At 43.0% G+C, this 23,965-nt stretch overlaps 2 protein-coding genes across 4 annotated transcripts in view; one reads left to right on the top strand and one right to left on the bottom strand.

The window, feature by feature from the left end:
- The window catches only part of Erich1 (glutamate-rich 1), a gene marked incomplete at its 5' end in the record, with an annotated part of 52,793,804 nt that overhangs the window by 32,947,717 nt on the left and 19,822,122 nt on the right, over positions 1-23,965 (top strand).
- Positions 4,633-23,965, bottom strand: part of Trmt9b (tRNA methyltransferase 9B (putative)) — a 55,664-nt gene continuing 36,331 nt past the window's right edge. For 3 of the 4 annotated variants that reach the window (NM_001436851.1, NM_001107314.2, NM_001436850.1), the window contains 2 exon segments: positions 4,633-12,816; positions 18,222-18,395. In NM_001436851.1, coding sequence (NP_001423780.1) covers positions 11,804-12,816; positions 18,222-18,395 — 1,187 coding nt within the window. In that variant the 3' untranslated portion in view covers positions 4,633-11,803. 4 annotated transcript variants of the gene reach the window in all.

Raw genomic sequence — 23,965 nt, forward strand, 5'->3', positions numbered from 1 at the left:
TTTAAGACTTCTGTGGATTTGGGAATATTTACATATACACAATGAGATCTTTTGGGGTTGAGACCTAAGACTAAACACAAAATCCATTTATATACACTTCATATGTCTATACCTATAGCCCAAAGGCAGTTAAAAAAAAACAAAACTTTGTTCACGGAACTTATTTCATGCCTGTGGCATCATGTCAAAGGTCACAGTTTCAGATTTTTAGTGTTTTGAGTTTTAGGATTTCAAGGCTCCACACTGTACTGGCTGGTTTTGTGTGTCAAGTTGACCCAAGCTAGAGTTATCAGAGAGAAAGCGGCCTCAGTTGAGAAAAATGCCTCCTTGAGATCCAGCTGTAAGGCATTTTCTCAATTAGTGACCAGTGTCGGAGGTCGAGGGCAGTTTATTGTGGGTTGAGCCATGCCTAGACCGGTGGTCCTGAAGGCAGGCTGTGCAAGTCAGGGAGAGCAAGCCAGTAAACCAGTATTCCTCCATGGCCTCTGCATCAGCTCCTGCCTCCAGGTTCCTGCCCTGCTTGAGTTCCTGTCTTGACTTCCTCCAGTGATGGACTACAATATGGAGGTAAGTGTCAGCAAATAACCCCTCTCCTCCCCAACTTGCTTTTTTGTTCTTGATGTTTCTTTGCAGCAATAGAAACTCTGACTAAGACACACAGTAAAACTGGACATCAAAGAAACAGCAGTTGTTCCTCTTGTCCCCTCTAGGTGTCAGCTCACTGTACTCTCAAGGCTCTCCATACAGCCTCAGAAGTTTCTCTGCAAGACAGAGTTGGGAAGGATCAATGCTCAGCTGTTGGGGAAGGGAAGGGCTTGAAACCAGAAAAGCAAAAATGTCAGCTTGGTCTTCCAAGTCTCCAATTCCTGTTTTTTGAAAATTCTCTCCACCCCTGCAATGGATTGCCAGACTTTGGAAAGGGGCCAGTGACAATTGTCTGGAAGAGGTTTGGGTATAGACAGTGAACCCATCCCTGATTACCCAGTAATGCTCAAGGAATGATTGATAACAGGGACATGGGGGGTGTGGAGCAGCCAACGAGATAAAACCCCAATTGTCCCCAAGAAGCCCTGAGTCTTGGGAGAAGGCAGAAAATCATACTATAGCAGTGGTTCTCAACCTGACTAGTGCTGTGAGGGCTTCATTGTACTAGAGAAATAAACTCGATCAGAGGCAACACAGAGAAAAACACAGCCCCAAAGGGAACAGGGAGTCTGGGGATGTGTTGGTTCGGTAAGGACGGACGTCTATGAGCAGCTGCAAAATGGCTCCAGGGAAAACACTTTCAGAGCAAGTTCTTCTGGGCCTGGGCTGGAAGAAGGCGAGGAGAATGTTCTGTATATTCCAGACAGAAGTGTTCCTAGGAGAGAGAATAGGAAGTGCAAATGCCCTGAGGCCCGAAGCATTTGAGCAATACTTTACTGAGAATCCAGCAATATCAGGGCTGAGAAATCAAGGGAAGCAGAATTGTGAGAGGACGAGAGGAGAGCAACCAGATTCTGAATGGCCTGGCCAACTTCCTTATGATAGGCACCTGAGGGCGGCCATGCTATCCAGCATCTCAAGATGACCCTGCCCTCATTTGACCCTCCCCAGGTGTATAGACTTTTCAGTGACGCTCCGAAATTGGAAGCCGCAGGTGCGTATTGTGGGAGAGCAGACCCTTAATGGGTAATTGTGGTGCAGTGGGGAGATAGGAGACGTTGGGATACCTCCCAGGGATCTTGTGGATTCAATTCAGCTATTAATCCCCAGTTGTAAGTCATTCAAATCCTCACGTTTTCAATGCTTAATAGTTTTAAGTAGTTTAGCATCAACACCAGCAGCCAGAGGTCAGATAATGATCACTCCTGGTCAGATCAACCTCCCCAAAACATTTGCCTTCATTTCTCCATGAGTACTATTCACTACTATTCTTTTGTTTGTTTGTTTGTTTGTTTGTTTTCGAGGCAGGGTTTCTCCACGTAGTCCTGGCCATCTTGGAATTCACTCCGTAGACCAGGCTGGCCTTGAACTCAGAGATCTGCCTACATCTGCCTCCTAGGTGCTGGGATCAAAGGTGAGTGCCCCCAACACCCAGCTATGAGTACTAATCTTATCTACTAAGTGGCATTCTATTCCAAAATGGCTTGACTCTCCTTCAGTGATCCACACTGAAGATACATCTGTCTGTCTTTATAGACTTTTGTGGGGTCCGTTTGAATTCCTACCTTGGAGTCCATTTATTAGTTACCTTTTATTTGAAAGAACAGTGATGGTTGACTCATTCCCCTTTAGTTACTTAACAGCATTTCTGTCAGGCAGGGCTTCAAAGGAAGCTTTCGGTTGTCCAGAAGAGGGCAGTGTCTCTCCACATTTCACAGTTCCCACCCACACTTCCCTGCTGATCATGGTCCTGTCTGGGTTAAAACCGGCTGGGCCAGTTTTCCTCTCCTCATGGGCTCTCTTAATTAGGCTCCACGTTCTTTCATTCTCACGTGTCTTATTTCTACTTAGCAATTTACTGCCTGAGCTCGTGCTGAGTCTCCCCATGCCTTCCTTCCCGTCCAACTCCCAGCTGCTCTCTTATCCAAAGAGTGTTTATGAAGCACCTGTCCAGAAACCCCAAAGCCTCTCTAGCAATGAGAGAAATGAACGCGTACAACAAACAGGGAAGGCCTGAATCTATCACCCTGGTGGTCATGGTCACAACCTGTTTCTCAGGTGTCTTTGCCTTTTCCTGTCCCCTGCAAAACCACCTTCTTGTGGTTTTTGTAATAACAGTTCAGGACAAAGCCAAGTGCCTTCCCTGTCCACACAAGTGGTGTAGCCTTTGAGAGCTTCAGCTTTTGTCTCTACAGTGACAGCTACCATCAGAAATAGGTGGTACTGTAAAGATTTCTGATCTGCAGAGCCTGCATAATGAAAGGAACCATTGTTACCATCAACAAATAACTCGGGAGTGTTCCAGACACCTTTAAGAATTGTCCAACTCCTTGCCTTCTGGACTAACTAGCCTTGCATTCCTCTCTCTCTCTCTCTCTCTCTCTCTCTCTCTCTCTCTCTCTCTCAATTTAAATCATTAACCTTACTGTATGAGTGTTTTGTCTACATTGCATATATATGTACCACATGGGTGCCTGAAAAGGGTGTGGGATCCCCTGGAACTGGTGTTAAACAGGGTTATATATGAGCCACTCTGTGGGTGCTGATAATCAAGCTAAGGTCCTCTGGAAGAGCAATCCGTACTCTTAACGTCTGCACCGACTCTCCGGCTGCATACCCTGCTGGCTTTTAATTAGTTAAGTCTGAGAATTAAACTTGACTCCCATTAAGTCTTCAAAGGTTTCTAAAAAGCCCCTTGCCTATATAGAATGTTTGTAAGTTGTTCAACAAAAGCGTAAAGAAACGTGGTATTTAAATCACCATGTCCCTCATAGGGAACTGAATTCTGCCCATTCTATGCTTTATGTTGCTTTCTTGATGCAGCTATGTTTGAGCCCGGCCATTGCTGTGACAAAGCACCTTAGCTCACCCTCAAGTTCCTCCCTGTGACACTGAAGACTTAAGGGATGTGTGGGGAGGGACCATTCTCCACCGCCACCCACCACTGCCAGCACAATGCTCATGTGGAGGACAAGTCGCTGGAATTCCCAGTTTTAATGTCGGCTTTCATTTCAGTCTTCTTGTTGTGGAGCTCTGATGTGTGACTACATTGCTAACTGTGAGAAACTCATCTGCATCTGTGGATTCTGGCCTCAGGCAGTGAGCCCCTTGTGTGCATTGGGATAGAGACAGCTGTCTCACATGTGGCACAGAGCCCAGATGGCCCACTGTGCCACTGATAGGCAGTGGCTCTACTCACAGGCTGAGCCTTGCTGTAAGAATGTTCTACCCAGCTTTTCAAATAGCTGTCCCTGACCAGAGTCACTGTGACAGAAGGGGCGACCCCAGATCAGGCTCCTTCTCCTCATGGGACAATATGTAGGGGCCTGTTCATGTCCCAACAGGATCCCTGCTAGTAAAGCTGTGCAAATGTCCCTCTCTGCTGATTAACCCTTTGAGGACAAGCATCTCAATGGAATGGGGGCAGTGTAAGCCTAATTTCTCAAGAGTGGGGTGTGGGGAACCAAGCTGGAAAGTTGAAACTGAAAGTTTGCTTCTCACTGAACTATCAAGAAAACTGTAACACTTGCCTTATGCCTGGCAAACAGACAGCCTTGAAGCTCAATTAGTGATTGACACTTCAAAAACGGAACACAAAGAGAAAGAATTGACAGCTTTGAAAGACCAGAGCGACAAGTGTTTTGCTGTTTTGTTTTGTTTTTTGACCAAAAAGACTTCTGCAGAACTGCAGAGCACATGTCCCCAAGTTCCTGTTTCACCTTTTTTTTTTTTTTGTTCCATCTCACCAGGGCCAAGCAACACTCTGATGATAGCCACACCTTCTGAGAGCACAGGTGAGGGACTGCCAAGCAGCAAGATGCTAAGTACCATCTGCTCCTGGATTGCGTCTCCTAGGAGATCTGTGGGAGTCACAGTGGGGCCAGGTGCAAATCCTTTCACCATTCTCCAAAGAGAACCACCTGTCAACCTGCGGATGGAGCCGGTGGAAGGTCCAGCAATATAAAATACACATCACCACAGTGTCACTTTGGGGTGGTCTACTACGTCTTTTATTAGTCTTAAAATATGTCTTTTAAAAAGTAGATAATATCCTTTCTATCAACCCATAAAAGATGCTGTATCATTAGACGGCTAACCCAGCTTCCAGACAACGGGAACAGAATTCAAGTACAGACTGGTTGAGTTTCATTGAAGTGTAACAAGCATCATGTGAGCGAGCCTAACAGCACCTGCCCTGACACATTCGGGAGGAAGAAAACTCCAATCCTGTTTGTTTGAGACTATTATTAAAGAATACACAAACACATAAATAATCAACTACATATCACAGGCATACAAATTATGCTATTTTAAATAGCTGTTACAAAAAGATCCTGGCCACTGTTGGTTCACGTAAATAAATATCTTTAGGTTATTGTAAGAGTCAAGATGTCTTACATCAATTTGTGCTCTAGATCTATTGCTAGTTCCCCCTGGGGGGGGGAGATTAAAATAACTATATTTAAGGGGAAAAAAGCTTCACACTTTTGACACAAATACATATGTCAACACCAGGGAAGGCATGAAAGCATCTAGCAGTCTTCTTAAATGCTCCTGAAGCAACAATAAAGGCCAATTCAATGAGATGCGTTCCTATGGTAATTGCTAATTTAATGTCTTCTGCAAGCACACAAGAGAACTCTTTTCCTGGTCAGTAATGACAACAAACACTGGGAGTCTACAAATATGCGTATGCACATATATATTACATACATACATATTGAAGAGCATCTGAAGAACATGGGACATGTTCACATACATATTCAGAATGTCTTAGATCTTACATGTGGGTCTTAAATATTGCCAATGTCCTGGATAAACAAACAGGAGAATTTTGAGTTCTTACCATACACCATCTAAGGAGAAGTTTTAGGATTAGTGCATAAGAGGAAGCTTGTGTTTCATAGTTTTTCTCCTGTATGAATGCAAATTTGTGGATACTTCGTCTAAGGACTTTTGATATCTGGCTACACTTGCCATAAAGGAATTACCATGACTCACCGTGCTGGTTGGAATAGGTTTGACTGACATAGATTCATGTGTTTGAATGCTTGGCCCACAGGGAGGGATACTATTAGGAGGTGTGGCCTTGTTGAAGGAAGTGTGTCACTGTGGGGGCAGGCTTTCCGGTCTCATATAAAAGCTCAAACTACATCCAGTGTGGAATCAGAGCCTCCTCCTGACTGCCTGTGGAGGCCAGTCTCCTTCTGCTACCTGCAGACCAAGATGTAGAACTCTTGGCTCTTCCAGCACCATGCCTGCTGCCATGCTTCCTGCTATGATGATAATGGACCTTTGAAACTGTAAGCCAGCCCTCATCAAATGTTTACATTTACAAGAGTTGCCATGGTCACAGCAATAAAACCGAAACTAAGGCACTCACTTTCCCCCATGAGATAGGAGCCTTCGACAAATAACTAAGGAGAAAATCAGGTGTTTTCATGTGGTTGAATTAACACTTAATTATACTAGAGTCTGCTTTATTTTTTTCCCAGCTCTAGTCGAAAGGAGACAAAGCGTGTATTTGCCAGTTGAGTATCTGATCGGATATCAGTTCTCACAAGTGGTCCATTGGATTAGCCAGATTACGTAGCAACATGAAGTGATCTATTGTCTGTTTATAATCCATCGAAGGAGAACCGTCATAGTGGAGGGGCAGACAGTAGGGTAACACTCCAATGAAACACTTCTACTACTGGGGTACACTGTGGGACTCAGGGTGAATAATGCGTTACACAGCTTGGGGCTGGAGATGAGGCTCAATGGGTTGAGTTCCTGCCTATTATGCATCAGGCCTTGCACTGGATCTCCTGTCTCATAGAAACCAGGAGGATCAGAAGTTAAGGTTATCCTCAAGTACACAGCAAGTTCAGGGCCAGTTTAGGATACATGAGACCCTGTTTCAAACAAGATGAAAAACTGTACACTTCATAGCCTGCGTTTTGTTTCATCATTCTCTTGGGTTTCCAGTCTTCCCTCCCTTGGAATGCTATTTGTGCTTTGATCTCAGTTCTTGGTTGCTAAGAGCTTTTTTTTTTTTTTAAGTTCTTACCCCAGTTTTGAATATAACTGGAGACTTGGGGATGGAGTCCATGGTGTCAAAACAGAGTTCTGGTTTCTGACCCAAGGCTGGGACCAGAGGACTTGAAATATCAAGTGGGGCTTCTGATCCTCTCACTTTCCCAGGGCTCCCTTTGCCAGATGAGTGCTAGCATTCCTGTGTCTATTGATGGAATGAGCCTGCTGGTGCGTCTGTCTTTGAGGAAAGTTTATAATTAACAGCATTTCTAGTCTGAATATATTAGATCCCTTCAAGGGATGGGATAATGACTTGCTATTATGTAGTTTTAATGAAATCATTGTTTAAAATAGCTGATTGCAGAACAGAAAACAGGTGCAATTGTAGGAAACGAGTCTGAAACAGAACTTGAGTTGGTTACTAGGGGCCTGCATGCCTTCCGAATGACTTCATATCTGTCCCTACAGGACACATCCTTTTCTGAAATACGTTTACTGAGCACTTGTGCTGGAGGCTGTGTCAATTGGCCCAGGGTAGCCTCAGTTAAATGAAATCTAAGTGTGTCAGACAGGCATTCTCCATGTTAATTATATGCATCGTGATCCTCTCTTCCCCCACCCCAGGAAGGGGGTTTGAATATTGTGTTTTACAAAACTAACAATGTCATGTGATCACAGACATACAGCAAAAACAAAATGTGTTCCAGCAGGACACTTGAATTTTTGGTCATTAAGTCTTCATATTGTGTATAACCCAATACCCCAGATATGTCCTGGCTTTCATCACTTGTATCTAGAGACACCAAACGGTTCTGAACAAAAAAAAAAAAAAAAAAAGGAATACCTGTGTTAGTCCCTAAGTTCTTCATTGATTAAAACAGGAAAACAGAGCTATGCTTTTTGGAGGGTTTGGGAATTGTAGAAAGTGATCAGAGTGCCCTGTGATCAAGAGCTTTTTAAATTCTAGTCAAATAGAAATAGAATTATAAAACAAACAAAGAAACAAAACAGGGCTGGCAAGAGGGCTCAGGGGACATATAGATCTTAGAGGAATGAACTAACTCTTGCAAGCTATCTTCCGACCTCCTCAGGGACAGATGCACAGACAAGTACATGTGAAATACTGAAAAGACAGCACGAAGGGGAAAGAGAGGTGTAGTCTTTTCCTAACCTGCTTAATGCATTTGTGCAGGGGACAGTCACACTTAACCTTGCACACTCTGTTGCTTACTTGGCATAGAGTCTGGGACCTGGCAGGTGGTTATGAACTTAGACCGGATCCAGACAGTCTAGGACTGAATCTTAGCTGTTTTTCACTAAATGGGTGATGTTTACTGCTTGTGTAGATTCTGATATCTTAGCGCATTATTATCTTTTTCCTTTTCTGCCTTTCTTATCTGCAAATTGGGGATTATATTTGTTTGAGACAGCTATTGGGGGTTACACACATAACGTGATAAATATTAGTCAGCTGCTATTGTTACCCATCCCTTCTTCTGTTCAGGAAAAGTGAGACTTGGCTTACTTTTTTCTGCACCATCACAACAGGCTCTGAAGAACCAAGTAGTGAACAGTTACTTCAGTTTCCTCATTCAGGCTGGGCATGCATAGCCTGTTCTTAAAAAATATTTATTTTTGGTGTGTGTGTGTGTGTGTGTGTGTGTGTGTCTGTGTGTCTGTCTGTCTGTCTGTGTGTCTGTCTGTCTGTGTGTTTGTGCCTGTGTGTGTGTCTGTGTGTGTGCCTGTGTGTGTGCCTGTGTGTGTGTGTGTCTGTGTATGTGTCTGTGTGTGTGTCTGTGTCTGTCTGTGTGTGCATGTGTCTGTGTATGTGTGTGTGTGTGTGTGTGTGTGTGTGTGTGTGTGTGTGTGTCTGTGTCTGTGTCTGTGCATGTATGCTTAGGTCTGTGCACACGAGAGTGCAGGTACCCTCGGCATCCTGAAGAGGCACTTGTGAGCTGTCTGACATGGTGCTAGGAGCCACTTTCAGGCCATCTGCAGGACAGCACTCTAAACCAGCAAGCCACCCAGTAGGCCCTCACACCTTGTTTCTAAGGCATTCACTCACATAATGAGTACAACTAGGGTCCCATTTCCTGTTCTCCTGGGAGCCCACGTATTTGAAAGATCTACCAGCATTCATTTGTTCCATGGCCAATAGTAGTCAAGTACTTTTGAAATCCTGATTTACATTTGGATCCTTTCCCACCTGAATCACCTTCAGTTTTTTTTTGTTTTTTTGTTTTGTTTTTTGTTTTTTTTTTTGTTTTGTTTTTTGTTTTTTTGTTTTTTTGCTGACTCAAATGAAGGTCAGTTGAGCACATGGGAGTCTTTGGCCTCCAGAATCAGGATGAGGGGTAGGCAAAATGAGTGACAGACAGTATGGGGATGGCGTACAGCAAGGTTAGAGGAAAGGATCAATCAGCATGGCAGCCAGTGTGTGTGCATAGCCAGCCTGAAGCACTGCAGCACTCTGGTCATACTTCGTCTCTCTGCCAACAAAGAACACCCCCCCACCCCCACATGAACACTAAAACCCAATAACCAGAGAAGCTTGCCAATCACTCGCCTCCCAGGAAACTGTTACTTTGATTGCATCTTTCGTTCAAGTCAATCACTTTTCCCCCCAAATCACTTGTCTGTTTCCACAAAGTGCCCCACACAAGCCGGGGAGGTACTGCTAGTCCAACCTCTAACAATTATCTAATGACTTCCCTGAACTTTCCCTCCGTCAGACAGTGGGACTCATGTGTGGATGCCAGGAGGGAATTAGAAAAACACCATTTTGTCTTAACGTGGAGAAGGTTTTTTCCATCACTTTAGACAGATCAGTGAGATCCACCCACAAGCTGATTAAGGCCGACGGACATACACCGTCTCCATTTATATACATTTAGGACTTGTGTTTCCTTCTGAGGACAATCCCAAAGGAGAACAACCTTTTAAACGGTTAAGATATTTACACTAGTTCTCAATGGCTTTTTATCATCAAAAGGCAAACACTGAATGGAAGACTGCTTTTGCACAAGGATCCCAGGAAGCTTACCAGCCACAGATTTTGCTAAATAGACAATAAAACATCTGGATGCATGGAATTCTTGCACTTAACAAGGTTGGTGTTATTAGCGCTCACAGCTCTATCATTGTAGGAAAAATCTCTCTCTATCCCAATAACCATTCCGAAGGCTTTTTAATACAAGATGGGGTGTGTGTTTATTTTGTGAGCTTGTTCAGACATATCAGCTGGTAAACCATCCTGTCACAGCCTGATGAACTGAGTTCCATAGAATGACCTTTAGGTAGCACATTCCAACCAGGGTGATGTCAGGCTTAGACATCCAGCAGCGAAAGCCAAGTCAAAGTGACACAGACCTCAGAGAAGCGGGAAACCATAATAAAGAGGTCATTACTGCTGACTAGTTCAGAGTCACCGCTTCTCCCAGGAAGCCACCGTACATGGAGTTTAATATCTTCATTTGAAGAAGTGGAAGGCACAGTAAATTTTAATCTATGCTTTACCCCTATGCCTATTTTCATGCCTCCCTGTACAAAGTGTACGCTGGAAAGTACAAGACACACATGCCACTTCCACAGCAGGGTTGAAGAGACGGAACTTGGACTTGAAAGAACCTCAGGAATTATCTGATTCATTCTAAAGTTTACAAGATATACTTTGCATTTTCAAAGCACCTTTTGAGTTGTGTTTTTCAAAAGTAGCTTCATTTTCATACAGTCCAGCAAAATCTCTGAAGAGGGTAAACACCAAATAAATATGATCCATTGCAATTTTTGTTAACTTTGTAGTGGGAGAAAAAAAGAAAGTGAAGATTGGATTTTAATCCAATCTCCATCATTATATCGGTCCAGAAAGTACAATGACTATTTGATTTCCTGCTTGTTAACGAATTATCTGGAACCATATTCCTTGGCCAACTTATTTTTGTTTCTCCTGAGTTCAGTCTTGAATTCTGTCATAATTGTTATTGGGATCCACAACATAGAATTAATCAGACTCATGATTAAGTCTTTAAAAATAAAAGAGTATTGATTTGTACCATACCCAGTCTAATCATTGCACTCTAGAATACCAGAAATTCAACTTGTGACCAAGCTTTGATTCCGTCCAGGTCACTGATACAATGATCTAATGTGGTCACCTTCAAGGGAATAAATGCCATGGCATGCAGCAGCGAATCCCAGTAATGTGTCCACTAAATACATGACGATTTCCAGATCTGTCCTCACAGCCAAAGTAAAACGGCTCCAATTAGACTCTTAGCTAACTCAGATATGCACTTCCTAGTTGAAAACTCTGGATAACTTTGGGACAACCTCAGTTAGATATTTATGCTCCTAATGCCTTTGGGGAAAATGTGACCAGGGGACATACCATCTGCTACCCCTGTAAAGCACTCTGCACGCTAACAATCCTTTGTTTACTTTTTCTTCTGTCAATGGTGCCATGGATGTTTGCTGATTCCGCCGCATGCAAACTGTCTGCTTTAACACCAACCCTCTGCTAATAGCGCCTTGTAAAAGCCTCAGAGCAATGCTGAAGACAGTATTAGTAACATCGATCATCCCTAAGGGCGTTTGCATGTAATTTAGAGGGTCTGGGCTATACTGGAAGGGTTGATGTAGTTAGCAACGAAGTCCGGAAACGAGATACCACCACAGCGAACCTTAAACACATGCCCAGCAACAGCACAGGTGTCTCTGTTACCTTCCACAGGGATCTAAGTAACTACCTGAGAACCAACATAATTTATTTTTAAAAATTACTACTTTTAAAAGGTATATTTAACAGGGGATTATTTAAAAACCAAAAGATAATACTGACACTTGACGTACACGTATCGTAATAATTTCATCTCTGGGAGGAATAAGATCAAGTCTGTACTTAAGTTTACTTTCTACTGCTTCCTCGGATCCTTTGATTGAAACTTCAGCAGGCAGATCCCGCAGCAGAGGCAGGACATGCCAGCCTTCATGCTTACTCAACAGTTCGGAGGATGAGGGCACAGTGCTCACGGTCCGACTCATACCTGGATTTGAAAGCAATGAACTAGGGTGCCGATTCTGGTGTCCACATCAGCCCCATTGAGCAGATGATGGGCTGTAGCCTCTGCCTTGAGCGATGTAGTTAATCCCAGCTCCTCTTTTTCTCTGCGATGATGCACCAGTTACCATGGTCATTGCCGGAGCTCAGAACCTGCAGCTCAGACACACACTCCTGCAGCAGGCTGGACAGCTCACCTTCCCGGAACACGTGGTAGTAACGCATGAAGGCTTTGGAATCTGGGCCATCCTGTTGCCCTTCCACAAAGCTTGGGTCTTCTGAGGTGGAGTCCGTGGAGTCGAATGCAGAAACCCTCCTTAATATTTTTCTGGCAGAACGATCACCGCCATTTCTTGCAGCCACACTGTTCCCGGTATCAGTGGTGTCCAGAAAATTGCCCCCCTCCTTCCTCCTACTCTCTCCTCCCTTGTGTCCAATGAAGTTGTCTGAAGTGCTGGGTACTCCCAGGCAGCCCACGTGTCTTTGAGAAGATGCGTCTACGAACACCTCATCTAAGTTCGGTCTTTTTGTTGAAAACGGCTCCTGGGCATGCAAGTCTACGCTGGGGTATCGGGAAGGCTGGTGGGACACGGTGCTGTTGGCCCAGCCCTCGATTTTCATCGGCCTGACCCTTTCAATTTGCTTCCTCAGGGTTGATTCATCCAAAGACCTGGAAAAAAACCAGGAGCGAAAGGATTTTCCAAAATTGCTATATAATCCATTCTCTTGCTGTCCTTCCTTCGAAATAGCTTCGCAGCAGGTTCTGGCCACCGCAGGCCCGTAGTCCATGCTGTGCGACCGCTTGGAATCACATCTGCCCTTAAAACACACTGCACAGCTGCACGCGGAGCCAGGGCCCTGGTAGCCTTGGCTCGTGGGATGCTCACACGAATGCCCCCACGACTGGTGGGATTCTGACAGCAGCCGGGAACAGAGTGCCCTGTTCCATGGCACAAGCACATCCTGTTTCTCAAAGTGTCGGTTCTTCTGTTCCATTGCCCAGACGTAAATCATCAGCTGGCCTCCGGGAGCTAAGACCCTGGCCATTTCCTTTATTGCTCTGATTCTTCTCTGTTTTGTAGAGAAATGATGTATGACTAAAAAAGAAAAAAAAATAGATGTCGTTGAGCATACATCATATGCATAAACACATACATACTGGGGATGAAATTCTGGCCTAGAATGAGCCTTATTGCAACAAATGGGGAAAGCAACATGGGTCTCATTTTCAGAGACACACAGTTTTGACTTGAGCAAATTCTGTAGGTTTTAAGTTCCCTCAATTATAATTAAAACAAAACAAAACAAACAAACAAACAAAAAACCATAGAGATAACGAGGAACAAGCTCTCTTCAGCCCCAAAGCCTGTGGGATTTGAAAACTGGCTAACACAAAGAAAATCCATGTGAATTACTGAAATCTGAAAGGGACATTAAGTGAGGCAGTGCTCTCTGTTGGAGTCTGTGAAATAAGTCATTGTCTTACTGAATAACTTATTGCTACAGAAACAAAGGATGCACACCATGAATCATTGTGTTAGTAAGATTAATAAAACAAGATATAGAAAAGGGTTCATATCATATTCTTTTTAGTTAGATGATGCATAGAGAAGCCAGCTAAACACAAGTGCAAATGCTAACTTAGCCCTTCCTGAAGAAACTACAATAATTTGTGTGTGCTTAAAAAAAATGTATTAGTTATTGTTTTACTTTTAATCCCAGAAAAGTCAGAGGGAGATTGGCATATTTCCTGAATGGAATCCATTTTTCCCCTACATGTATGTGTGTTATTATGGGTGCATTTTATCAATAGTAATGATTATGTCATGCTAGGTAAGCGGGGACTGATCACGATAGCAATGCTTCACCTTTGAACTGTGCCCCCGGTTTTATTAGGTATCTTCTCACCAAACCAGTACATAGGACGTCCTGGTCATTTAGGTCCTGGAGGCATTTAGTCACAACACTGTGCCAAGAGAAAGCTCTGCTTTGAAACAGGAGCCTCTACATAGATCAGAGAGGAGACCGGTTCCAAGCAAAGCTGAATGACTCTGGCTCTGACGTGGGCGGCGCTGGCAGAGAGCAGCTGAATCTGTCCTCTTGGTGCGCATGTCACTTAGCTCTTAGTGAGAGTTTTAAACGAGTGAGCTCTGAGGTTTACCTGCCACTGACATGAATCAAATATCTAAAGGGAAGTCTGATCAATCTAAAAAGTCTGATCTTTATATAAAACGTTTTCGGAGGGAGGTCACTCAAGAATACAATTTGCATTCTTTTCGCTCTATCCTATCTACAGTCCATTTTATTTGTGCGTGGGTTGGTGTTTCGCCCTCATAGGTGTACGCACACACCACAATTGTGCGGTGGCCAGAAAAGGGTATCGAACCCCTTGGAATTGGAGTCACAGACAGTTGTAAGCTGCCGTGCAGTGTCCACAAGACTCTCCAGAACACAGCTTCCGTGGTCCATGACAGTTCACTGCCTTGATCTTGTAAAGTCCAAAGGGGACAGGAGAAATGCATTAAATGCATTGCAGTAGACAATGGCTCTTTAATGCTCCAGGGCTCTACTGGGTTTTTTGTATAGGAAACAATATCTTCACTTACTGTAACTACAACGTAATTCATTCTTAAATATAATTTTATGCAGAAAAGTGACTCTTGTATTTAAAATATGTATTTAACAGGTAGTAGGTAATAAACTTTTAAAGCAAGTGTTTTTAAATTTTATTTAGGCATGTATACCTGTGTGAGCCAATGTTAAGTGTATGCCACTGCCTAGGGAGGCTAAAGAGGGTGTTGGATCCTCTGGGACTGCAGTAGGCAGATGTGAGCCACCCAACCTGGGTTGTGGAATCGAACCCGGGTCCTCCACAAAAGTAGTGAGTGATCTTAACAGCTGAGCTGTCTCTCCAGTTCTAAGCCAAGTGTTTTGGAGGAAAAGGAAGCTTATGGAGGAAGGTTTCCTCACACATGTCAAACGTGCTAAACACACACACACACACACACACACACACACACACCCCCATATACACGGTCTGTTAGGAAGCACCCTGAGCGTCACCGTAGCGAGATCTATCCAAAAAGGTCACTGCTGAGAAACTACGTTGAAAATTTAAAAAGTAAAAGAACATTTTTGTTTGTGAATCATAATCACAACTCAAATGCAAAAATAGCACTCTATATATAGTCCATACATATGCTGCATATACGTACTTTAGAGCAATTTTCCGGTGGAGAGGCTAAAAAAATAACTTGACCCATTTTTTCCATTACAGATCCAAGATGGTGACACCAGATTTCCCTTAACACCCTTTACGACTTACTCTTCTTCCACTTTCCAAGTGCGTAGGGTTTTTTTTTTTTTTCTTTTTTACGGAGCTGGGGACCGAACCCAGGGCCTTGCGCTTGCCAGGCAAGCGCTCTACCACTGAGCTAAATCCGCAACCCCTAAGTGCGTAGGTTTTATTAAGCACTCGGAGCTTACAGGTTTGGCAGCAAGCAGGCTTTTAAACATTACTATCGCAGCTGACATTCGTGGGGGAGCCTCCTGCCAATGACAGTAGCACACATACACCTGTCCACTTGTGAGTCCCCCAAGATGTCACCGGATATTGCCTGATGTTCCCTGTGGGATGGGTGTTGGAGAGCCTGGTGTGAAGTGAGTATTTGATTCACACCAGTTTATATCGCTGGATTATTTTAGACTTATTTGCCAAATTGCTCTAAGGGCAAAAAGTATTCCTTCTCGGAACCTGCCAGGGAAGGATGATGGGTATATAGCCAGGGATGACAGTGGCCTTTCTGTTATTGAGAGAATCCAAAAAGCAAGAAAATAAAGAAGGGGGGAAAAAGATATGTCTTCATGTTAGGACAAGCAAGAAATGCCAAAACATGCAATTCAAAATTGGGAACGACTACATATGAATATAAGAGTGAGTTTTGAAACTTCTCGTGTTATTCTACATGGGAAATATAACTGAAGATGACCTCATCATGTTACCTCCTAGCTATAGTTCCTAAAAGCATGTTTGGGAACTTAAAGGGACATTTTTGTTTGTTTAATTTATTTTCAGTTAACACCTCTTTGTGTACTCCAAGTTAAGCTTAAACTCATGATTCTCCTGCCTCAGCCAGCACAGGGCTGGGGTTATAGGTATGTACTACCATGCCTCACAAGACCTTCACAATTAAATCGTAATGGGGTATATCAGAACATTTCTGTTACTGTAGCCGAATGCCAAAGACTACGTAAACTATAAACAGTAGAAATCTATTCGGGTTGCATTTCCAGATGATCGCAATTCCTCAAACCAATGGGTTAGCTTAGGTGAGGGGATTCTGGCTTCCTTCCTATAGTTTAGTGCACACATAATAAAGGGCACTGAGTGAGGTGTGGGGAGCTTGGGGGACACTGTAGATATTTCGTCTGAATTGAAAACTTGAAGGGAGGTGTAGTGTGAGACTCAGGAAGACCAGAAGCTCACAAAATTTCCAAGACTTCTGACCCGCTCGCTGAGACTATATAGAGACTAAGTAGAGGCTGGTAGAGAGGAGACTCTTCAGGGAAGCTGCCTGAACATTGTCACACTTACTCATGAGTTATCAGCTATGTTGGGTGGGCTTTCTTCAGTGGTAAGTTGCCTTTGAGACACAAATGTAATAAATAAATCTTCCCACGCTCCTGTCAGATGTACTAGATGTCCTGTCTGCGGTTCACCTCTTTCTGGAAACAGTTATGCCAATCTCTCCCCAACTCTGTGGTTTAGAGACTTTTTACCTCGTGGTAATGAACCCACTTCTATAACGGGCTTCATATATTCAGGAGAGCCGTGATGAATTCTAACATAAGCTTTTTGAACAGACACAAATGAGAGTGTAGCATCCTTTGTTTTCTGCGAGGGAAAGGTGGGACCCTTAAGCTGAGGACACAGGAACATAGAGCATTTCTCCAAAACAGATAAGGAGTCAACACCGCATTCTCTGTCACCGTAGCTGAGTAGCACTGAGCCTTGTGGACTCTAAAACCAACCCAAACAGCTTTGTGTTTACGAGAACAAAGACTCCAACTTTTTCTCAAACTCTCTTTAATTTCTAGTTCTTTAGAAAGGTGATTAAATAAAAATATTTTTTCCTGCTAAAGATTCAGAGCTCAGCATGGTGTTGCGTAGGTAAAATGAACCCTTTGATATATCTGTGTCACTACAATAAAGACTATGTCCACAGGAAGTGGGACCTTTGGGAAGGCTCATTTGTGGAGCTGGTATGGCTGTTCTTTGAGGGAAGAAATAAAAGTCTACTGTTTAAAACACAGGAATCCGTGAGGTTTTGTTAGCGCAACCTGCACAGACCAATGCTAACAACAAAAGGCGTCTAACAGTTTTAAGTTCCAGAAGACAGCATAATGGAGGTTCCCATGGCAACCATCTTCCATTGTTCCTGACCATTTCCAAGATACAGTTCTCATCTGAGGAGACCATTAACTATCATGAATGGTAGTCAACTTCCATAAGATCACCTTGTTTTGGTAGTTTGGTAAAGTTTGTTTTGTCAAAAGGCTAGTTATAAAAAATATGGTGAATCAAGTAATTTGCTCTGCAAAAGATTTTACCACTGAAGAGAACTTAGCAGAAGACTCATTTGTTTCTAGTTTGGATTTTTCAGACAAAGTCTTTCTATGTACTCTTGGATGTCCTAGAACTTGCTGTGTAAACCAGGCCAGCTTCAACTCCCAGAAATCCACTTGCTTCTGTCTCCCAAATGCTGAGAGGAAAAATGTGTATCATCATGCTTGGCTGGAAGATTGCTTGAATTTGGGGTTTCCCAGTAAGGAGTACTGGGTAAAATGAGCTAATCCCATGCATCTGTGCATGCTTCAGGCCTGGACTTTGCTGGTATTTCTGCTCTTTTGTTTGCTTTGGCATGGAGTTTACTGGGGAGGCTTGTGAAATGTGAGAAAAAAAATTCCCTGTACTCATCATCAACTTCTAGAATTAGGAACAGAAAGACATGGTAAAACAATGAAATCTAGGACCAGGTAGGGCCTGTCTTTTCCGGGAACTTGAGTGCCAGTGGATGACATACTTGTTCAGAGGATGTTCAATACCTTAGTTCTAGACTTTTCTGTTAACAAGGGCACTGCTGGAGTCTGTTTTTGTTGACATGAAACCTGAATAATCCCCTTTGTGTCAGGAGGGTCTGACCTTATCTCAATAGAGCAAAGTACATTTTCAATGAGTAAGCGCCCCAACACTCTTTTTGCAGGTAGCAAAACAGAATTATCAAAATAATACAGCAAGTGCCTGAAAGTTGAAAGTTAAAACCACTTACATATCAAAACTGCATTAGGCAGGAGTCAAATAAGTTATGCAGCAGAGTGCGCATATTTTAAAACTAGACAAAATGCATTGCATAGACCTCTACACAGAATGGACATTGAGTCACATGAGTTGTGTGACTGTGGTTTTTCATGGCAAAGTGTGATTGTGGCCTGGCTGCCTTACCTCCTATGGAGATGATAGCATCGAAGCCCTGGTCCCTAAAGGGGAGATTAAGGTTGTCACATACCATGACTTCACACCCTCTATTCCGGGCAATCTCTACCAGAGGGCCACAGTAGTCACAGCCCAGAGTATGTACTTGGCTATTCACTTTAAGATACTTTCCAGTTCCACAACCTGTAAGAGAAAAGCCAGTGTCACATGTTGTCCTTACTGGAACAATGCAAGTTAATATGTGCTATAACGGATAAACTTTATATTAAATGACCAAGATGCAACACTTCAGAGAAGAATGACATAGTTTCATACAGAAGAGAGGAAAGTCAAGTATTGACATAAGAAACACGTATGGAATATTTATTGAAGCATTGCCCACGGAGTGCATCACATCAGCACAACCTAAACTCACGAGCCGGCTTGTCTCTGGGAAACACAAGCTCCAGCATCCAGAAACTGAGGCGGACCATGAGAGGGTCAGTGTCATCATGGTGATGTACACATTTCACTTCGTGCCTGCGTGCTGTGTCAAATATCTGCTTCAATGGGTCTTATCAGTCCCTGACCGTGTTAAACAAATGACTGCTAACAACTTTTCGATGTCTATGAATAGAAAAATCTAGACAATAAAATGTGGCTTTTAAAAATAGGGCTGAGACTGAAGAAGAGACATCTTTCCATGCCCTCTCAGGTTAATGGTAGGTACAAGGCATCTGTGTTGGGTCAGTCTACAGCTCTAACAGGGAGTCTAGGGGGGAAAAAGACCATTTTTGATATTCATTTCCTAGTGGCAGGAGTCCAAGTACCTGGTCCAACGACTAAGGTCAATCAAATCTTATAGTATGACAGAGAGTAACATGGATGACGAATTGCTACACCCTTCTCGTACTGCCATCAACTTCTCTTTTGAGACTGGGTCTCTGTATTGCCCAGGATGAACTCCTGGGTTCAAGTGAGTTTTACCAATTCACTTCTTCCTAGAAGTTGGCACACTAGGGGCATGCATCAGCACCTGGTTCCTAGCATGACCTTCAGCCTCGGATATGTAAATTAAGCCCTTCCCACAAGTGGATGAAGAAATCAAGTGAGCTGATTTTTTTTTTAAATTTAAGCTTTATTTATTTATTATGTATAGTGTTCTGCCTGTGTGTACACCTGCACGCCAGAAGAGGACACCAGACCGCATTACAGATGGCTGCGAGCCGCCATGTGGTTGCTGGGAACTGAACTCAGGACCTCCGGAAGAGCAGTCAGTGCTCTTAACCGCTGAGCCGTCTCTCCAGCCCGTGAGCTGATTTTCTAATGTACTGGCATTTCTTATTTGGGGTTTTTTTCTGGGACACAAAGAAGATCAGTCACTAGTTAAATGCAGAGGTTGCAGCTTCTGGGACAGCCTTTAATAACTCCACCTTAATACACTGTTTCAAAATGACGAGGCAAGGAAAAAGTGTGAAGGTTCCCTGGTGCCAGCTGTGACGAGAGGAGGTGAATAATAAACGGAAAAGCTTCCCCGTGTTATCCTTATGATATAAATGGTTGGGCTTAGATGCTCACTTTAGATCCTGCAGCCACCGCTCCTAATGCTTAGGGAGAAAAGTATCTGCTATTTGAAGGCAGTCACAGGGAAAGTCTAAGTGACACTGTATTTCAGCGTTCGAGTCCTGTCCACGTCAAAGATGATAGCCTCATTTTAATAAGTATCTTGGAAATTCATTTCGCCTTTCGTTGGCTTGGAAGATACACTCTGAGAAAAGAAAGAGGAAATTGCTTCGGGGATTCTGGTGAGAGCCTGTTCATAAATCATGACAGATGGTGGGGGATATTCAGAAAGCCTTTCATAACAAAGAGGCTCGGTTTCTTTTCTCTTGGTGCCCAGCTCTGTAGTATTCTCGACTCATCCTCCCATGTCCTTTTCTAATGACATCACTTCGAACGGAACCTCTGAACATGACGCCTTTTTGAGCCTGAGATGTTGGCAAGGAGAAGCCTTCCCGGTAACAAGGAAGTCAGGTCCTTCAACAAGGCAGGTCTTCCCGTGATCTCAGATGTACACTGAGCATCCCCGATACCACAGCAAGTCCATAATGCTCCTGTTCCCTTTCAAAATCTCGTTAATAATCAAGTTCTGAAGAGACACCGGGGAGTGTCTGAATGTTCACGTCTTCTCAGTTCTGTACTCTGTACCAGAAAGTATCTACGGACGTTAGCAGCTCCAATTCATCAAAGTCTTTTCCATCAAGATGAGTGAATATTTGCTGAAAATAACAAAAGTGAAAATTTCCTAATGTTTGTAGGGAAAAAAAAAACACCCTGCTTTCCATTTGTACTTAGAATAGAACCCAGGGCCCCATCACCCTAGGCAAGGCTCTGCCACCTAGGTACATCCCCAGACAAACGACAACTACATTTAACATTTTGCTCTTTGTTAATATCTCACCTAAAAGAGTTCTTTTTTCTGTTTTGTTGTTGTTGTTGTAAGAGACAAATGTAATGCACATTTTAAGTTCATTTTTTGAGTCCAGAGTTGAAGAGATCTGTCACTGGCCATATACCTTTCACTGCATCAAATGAACGAATAATCATTAAAGAATTAGTGCCAATGAGAGATGACCGTTGAAACTGGGAAGGCAGCCAGATAAAAGTCAACAGGAGTCTTAGTGACTGAAGAATTTGTCTTATTTTGCACAAAAATATCATTTTTTGGTGTTGTTAGGGCAGGTGTTTCTGGAGTTAATTATGAGCAGAATCCAGCTGGGTAAGAATCCAGCTCTGGTCTTTCTTTTACTTTCTGAACTCATCTAAGTAACAACTTCAACCCACACGCTTCCTTTCATGCTATATACAATAGACGTGAAATGGACCAGCCCACTCTGGGTAAACTGCCAAGGCCACATGGGTCAGTTGCAATGTTTCCTGTATGTCTCAGTGTTGCTGCTGTTGAACCCCGGAAGGCGTTGTTTATGCTAGTCTCCATGTTCCCTTAATGTCTATCCTTCCAGTTTCCCAAATAGTATGGGGGCAGACACCTGTAATCTCAGCTGAGGCAGAGGGTGGCCAGTTCAGGTTAGTCTGGGTTATACAGTGAGACATTCGTTCACCCCAACACTGCTGCTGGATGTTGTAAACTGATTTCATGATGTTTTCTACCTACTTTCTGCTTCTGTCTCGATACCATTTGCTATGTGTCTTTGTCCTTTTGCTTGCTCCACACTTTCAAGCCATAAACACAGCTATCATAGATTATTTCTCTGGACCATGTGAAACAGGGGATGTGAAAGCAGTTTTTCTCTGTCTTCTTCCACCCTGTGATAAAAACAGCCATTTTCTTTTTTTCCTGTGGGGTGTGTGTAGGAAAGAGAGAGGGGTGGGGGTGGGGGATACACACTTTCTATATTCCAACAAGTTGATTTTAATTTTTATTAGGCTATTTCATACAAAGTGATGTTTTTCATGGTGCTTTCATTCAGATACACCACACACTTTACCCATATTATCCCAACCATTAGCTGCAGAATTAGCTATTCCGGGGGCAGGGAGGGATTAAAATAGAAGACGAGACACAGCTTTCTAATTAAAAACTTTTATTTAGATTTATAGAGCCCAGTGCACTCAATGATCTACAGATAGCAACAACCATTTATCAGAAAACACAGACCACCCTAAAATTATAGCTATTTCAGTGCCTGCCTTACTAATACGGCATCTTAAAAGATCCTACAAAAGCTTTGTGCCTAAAACCCCTAGCTAAGGGATCTGGGTCTGGAGAAAGTGCCCATCTTTGAATTTTCTGCCTTGTTAGTAATGGAGTTCTTCCCTCCCCAACCAGCGGTCCTATTTATGCTAAATCCAGCACAGCGGAAGAATTGCCGGTTAGAATAACATTATTTCTTCTTGAATTTCAATTTTACTTTAAAACACACCCTTCATTTTGTAATCAAAGAGTTACTGTTTTCTGATTCGTTTAAATACTTAAATCATATATGAATCAAATGGGTAAAAAATGTATTTACTACAGATATATCTAGTGATTGGTAGAGAGGGATTCAAGGACTATGTCAAAATACAGGGAAAAAGTAGTCTGGTATCCTTAACCCGGATATTATGCAGCTTTTAATCCTGGGCAGCTCACACGGATGAATATGTGAGATATTGAAGCTGGACAAACTATCTGTGTGTCCATGAGAGGGAAATCCAGGCACATGCCTCCAGAGGCACAAGAGTCACACAAACAGGTCAAGATTGCATAGCGAGCTGGTCAGAAGGGTTGTCCTTAGCATGGGTTACTTAGTGTCTGGAGACTTGATGTGCTGGAGTGGTTTCTTCCATTGCTTACTCTTCCATGGCTTTGTAACTAGAGCCCTGTGTGTAGATTATCTGCCAAGACATTTTAAAGCACATCTGAATTCTCCAACCTCATGGAATTATTTATTTATATCCTTTCACCATTTGGCTTTGGGCTGCTTCATCTCTCTTTATCATTTCGATTTGACTAATTGAACCTGGGCATCATTAGACTAGCGCCTCACGATTCACATCTTCTTCCCAGCCCATCTCTGTCCCCCCTCCTGGTAATCACTTCCCTAGACTCTGGGAGTTCAGAGCTTTTAAGTCACACATCTAATGGCGGTCATGTAACCTTTGTCTTTCTGTGTCTAATTTATTTCATTACGCATCATGTTTTCTGTGTTCGGACACGTTGTCACCAATGACAGGATCTAGGACTTTACAAACCTTTTTAAAAATATCGTGTGAAATAAGAAAAGATTTTATTCTTTCCTGTTCTGGTTGTGGACAGGGTCACAGTGAGGGTCGCATTAGCATATTTCCTTAGTATCCCGACAATTCATTTTTGAATTTTCATTAGCGTACCTTCATTGTACATGTGGGTTTCTATTAGAAATACTACTTATATACTTCTCTGCTTGCTTTTAGATCTTTAGACTAAAATGTTTATAGGAGCAAGGTTTTCAATATGGCCTTTCTATGCTACTGACTCATTCCATATTAGCTGTTTATCTAGCTGATCAACTTTATTCTTATCCCTAAAAGTAGTACTGACAGCCCTTGCCTGGTCATTGTGGAAGATGCACTATAAGGCAACAAAGTGACTTGCTGTGGCCCTCAGATTGTTGTCCAGGAAGAAAATCCAAGCCCATTAATTAGTTCCGGACACTTAGTGAGTTGCCAGGTCCGGCTGAGCCATGCATGTGTTAGGACCATCACAGGTGAACTTTGGAACCAATCTATCTGGTACCCACCCAGGTTCAGGCTGACCTCATGCTCTCATGCCAACTGCGATTTTCCCCGATGAAACCCACCAGCTTGTAAAAGATTATGAAACTCTCACAAACTGCCCAGAGACAGACTGTGCCCAATTCCTTTCCTGTAAACTCTTACCATGTCAGTCACAAGCCCAGAAAGTAGAGGTATAATTGATGACTTCCTCACAGTTTTGGTAACACCAGTGATACATAAAACCTCAGAGTATATTCTCTAGATCTGGTGTCTCCAACATTGCTGTCCTAACAAAGCCCAGGTAAGTAAAGGTTCCTCTGGCCTTGGCTAAGTGGAGTCTATGTCAGCTAACACAATATATATATGTATATATATGTATATATGTATGTATGTATATATATATATATTTAAGTGTCTTTCTCACAGTTTATTTCATGCCTAAGTTTTTGCAAATTTTTTTGTGCGCTTTTGGTTTTTACAGATGTACCCCTCCTCCCTGAAGCATTCTTGTGTTC

Source organism: Rattus norvegicus, chromosome 16 (genome assembly GCF_021556685.1).
Source record: "Rattus norvegicus strain SHRSP/BbbUtx chromosome 16, alternate assembly SHRSP_T2T, whole genome shotgun sequence".
NCBI lineage: Eukaryota > Metazoa > Chordata > Mammalia > Rodentia > Muridae > Rattus > Rattus norvegicus.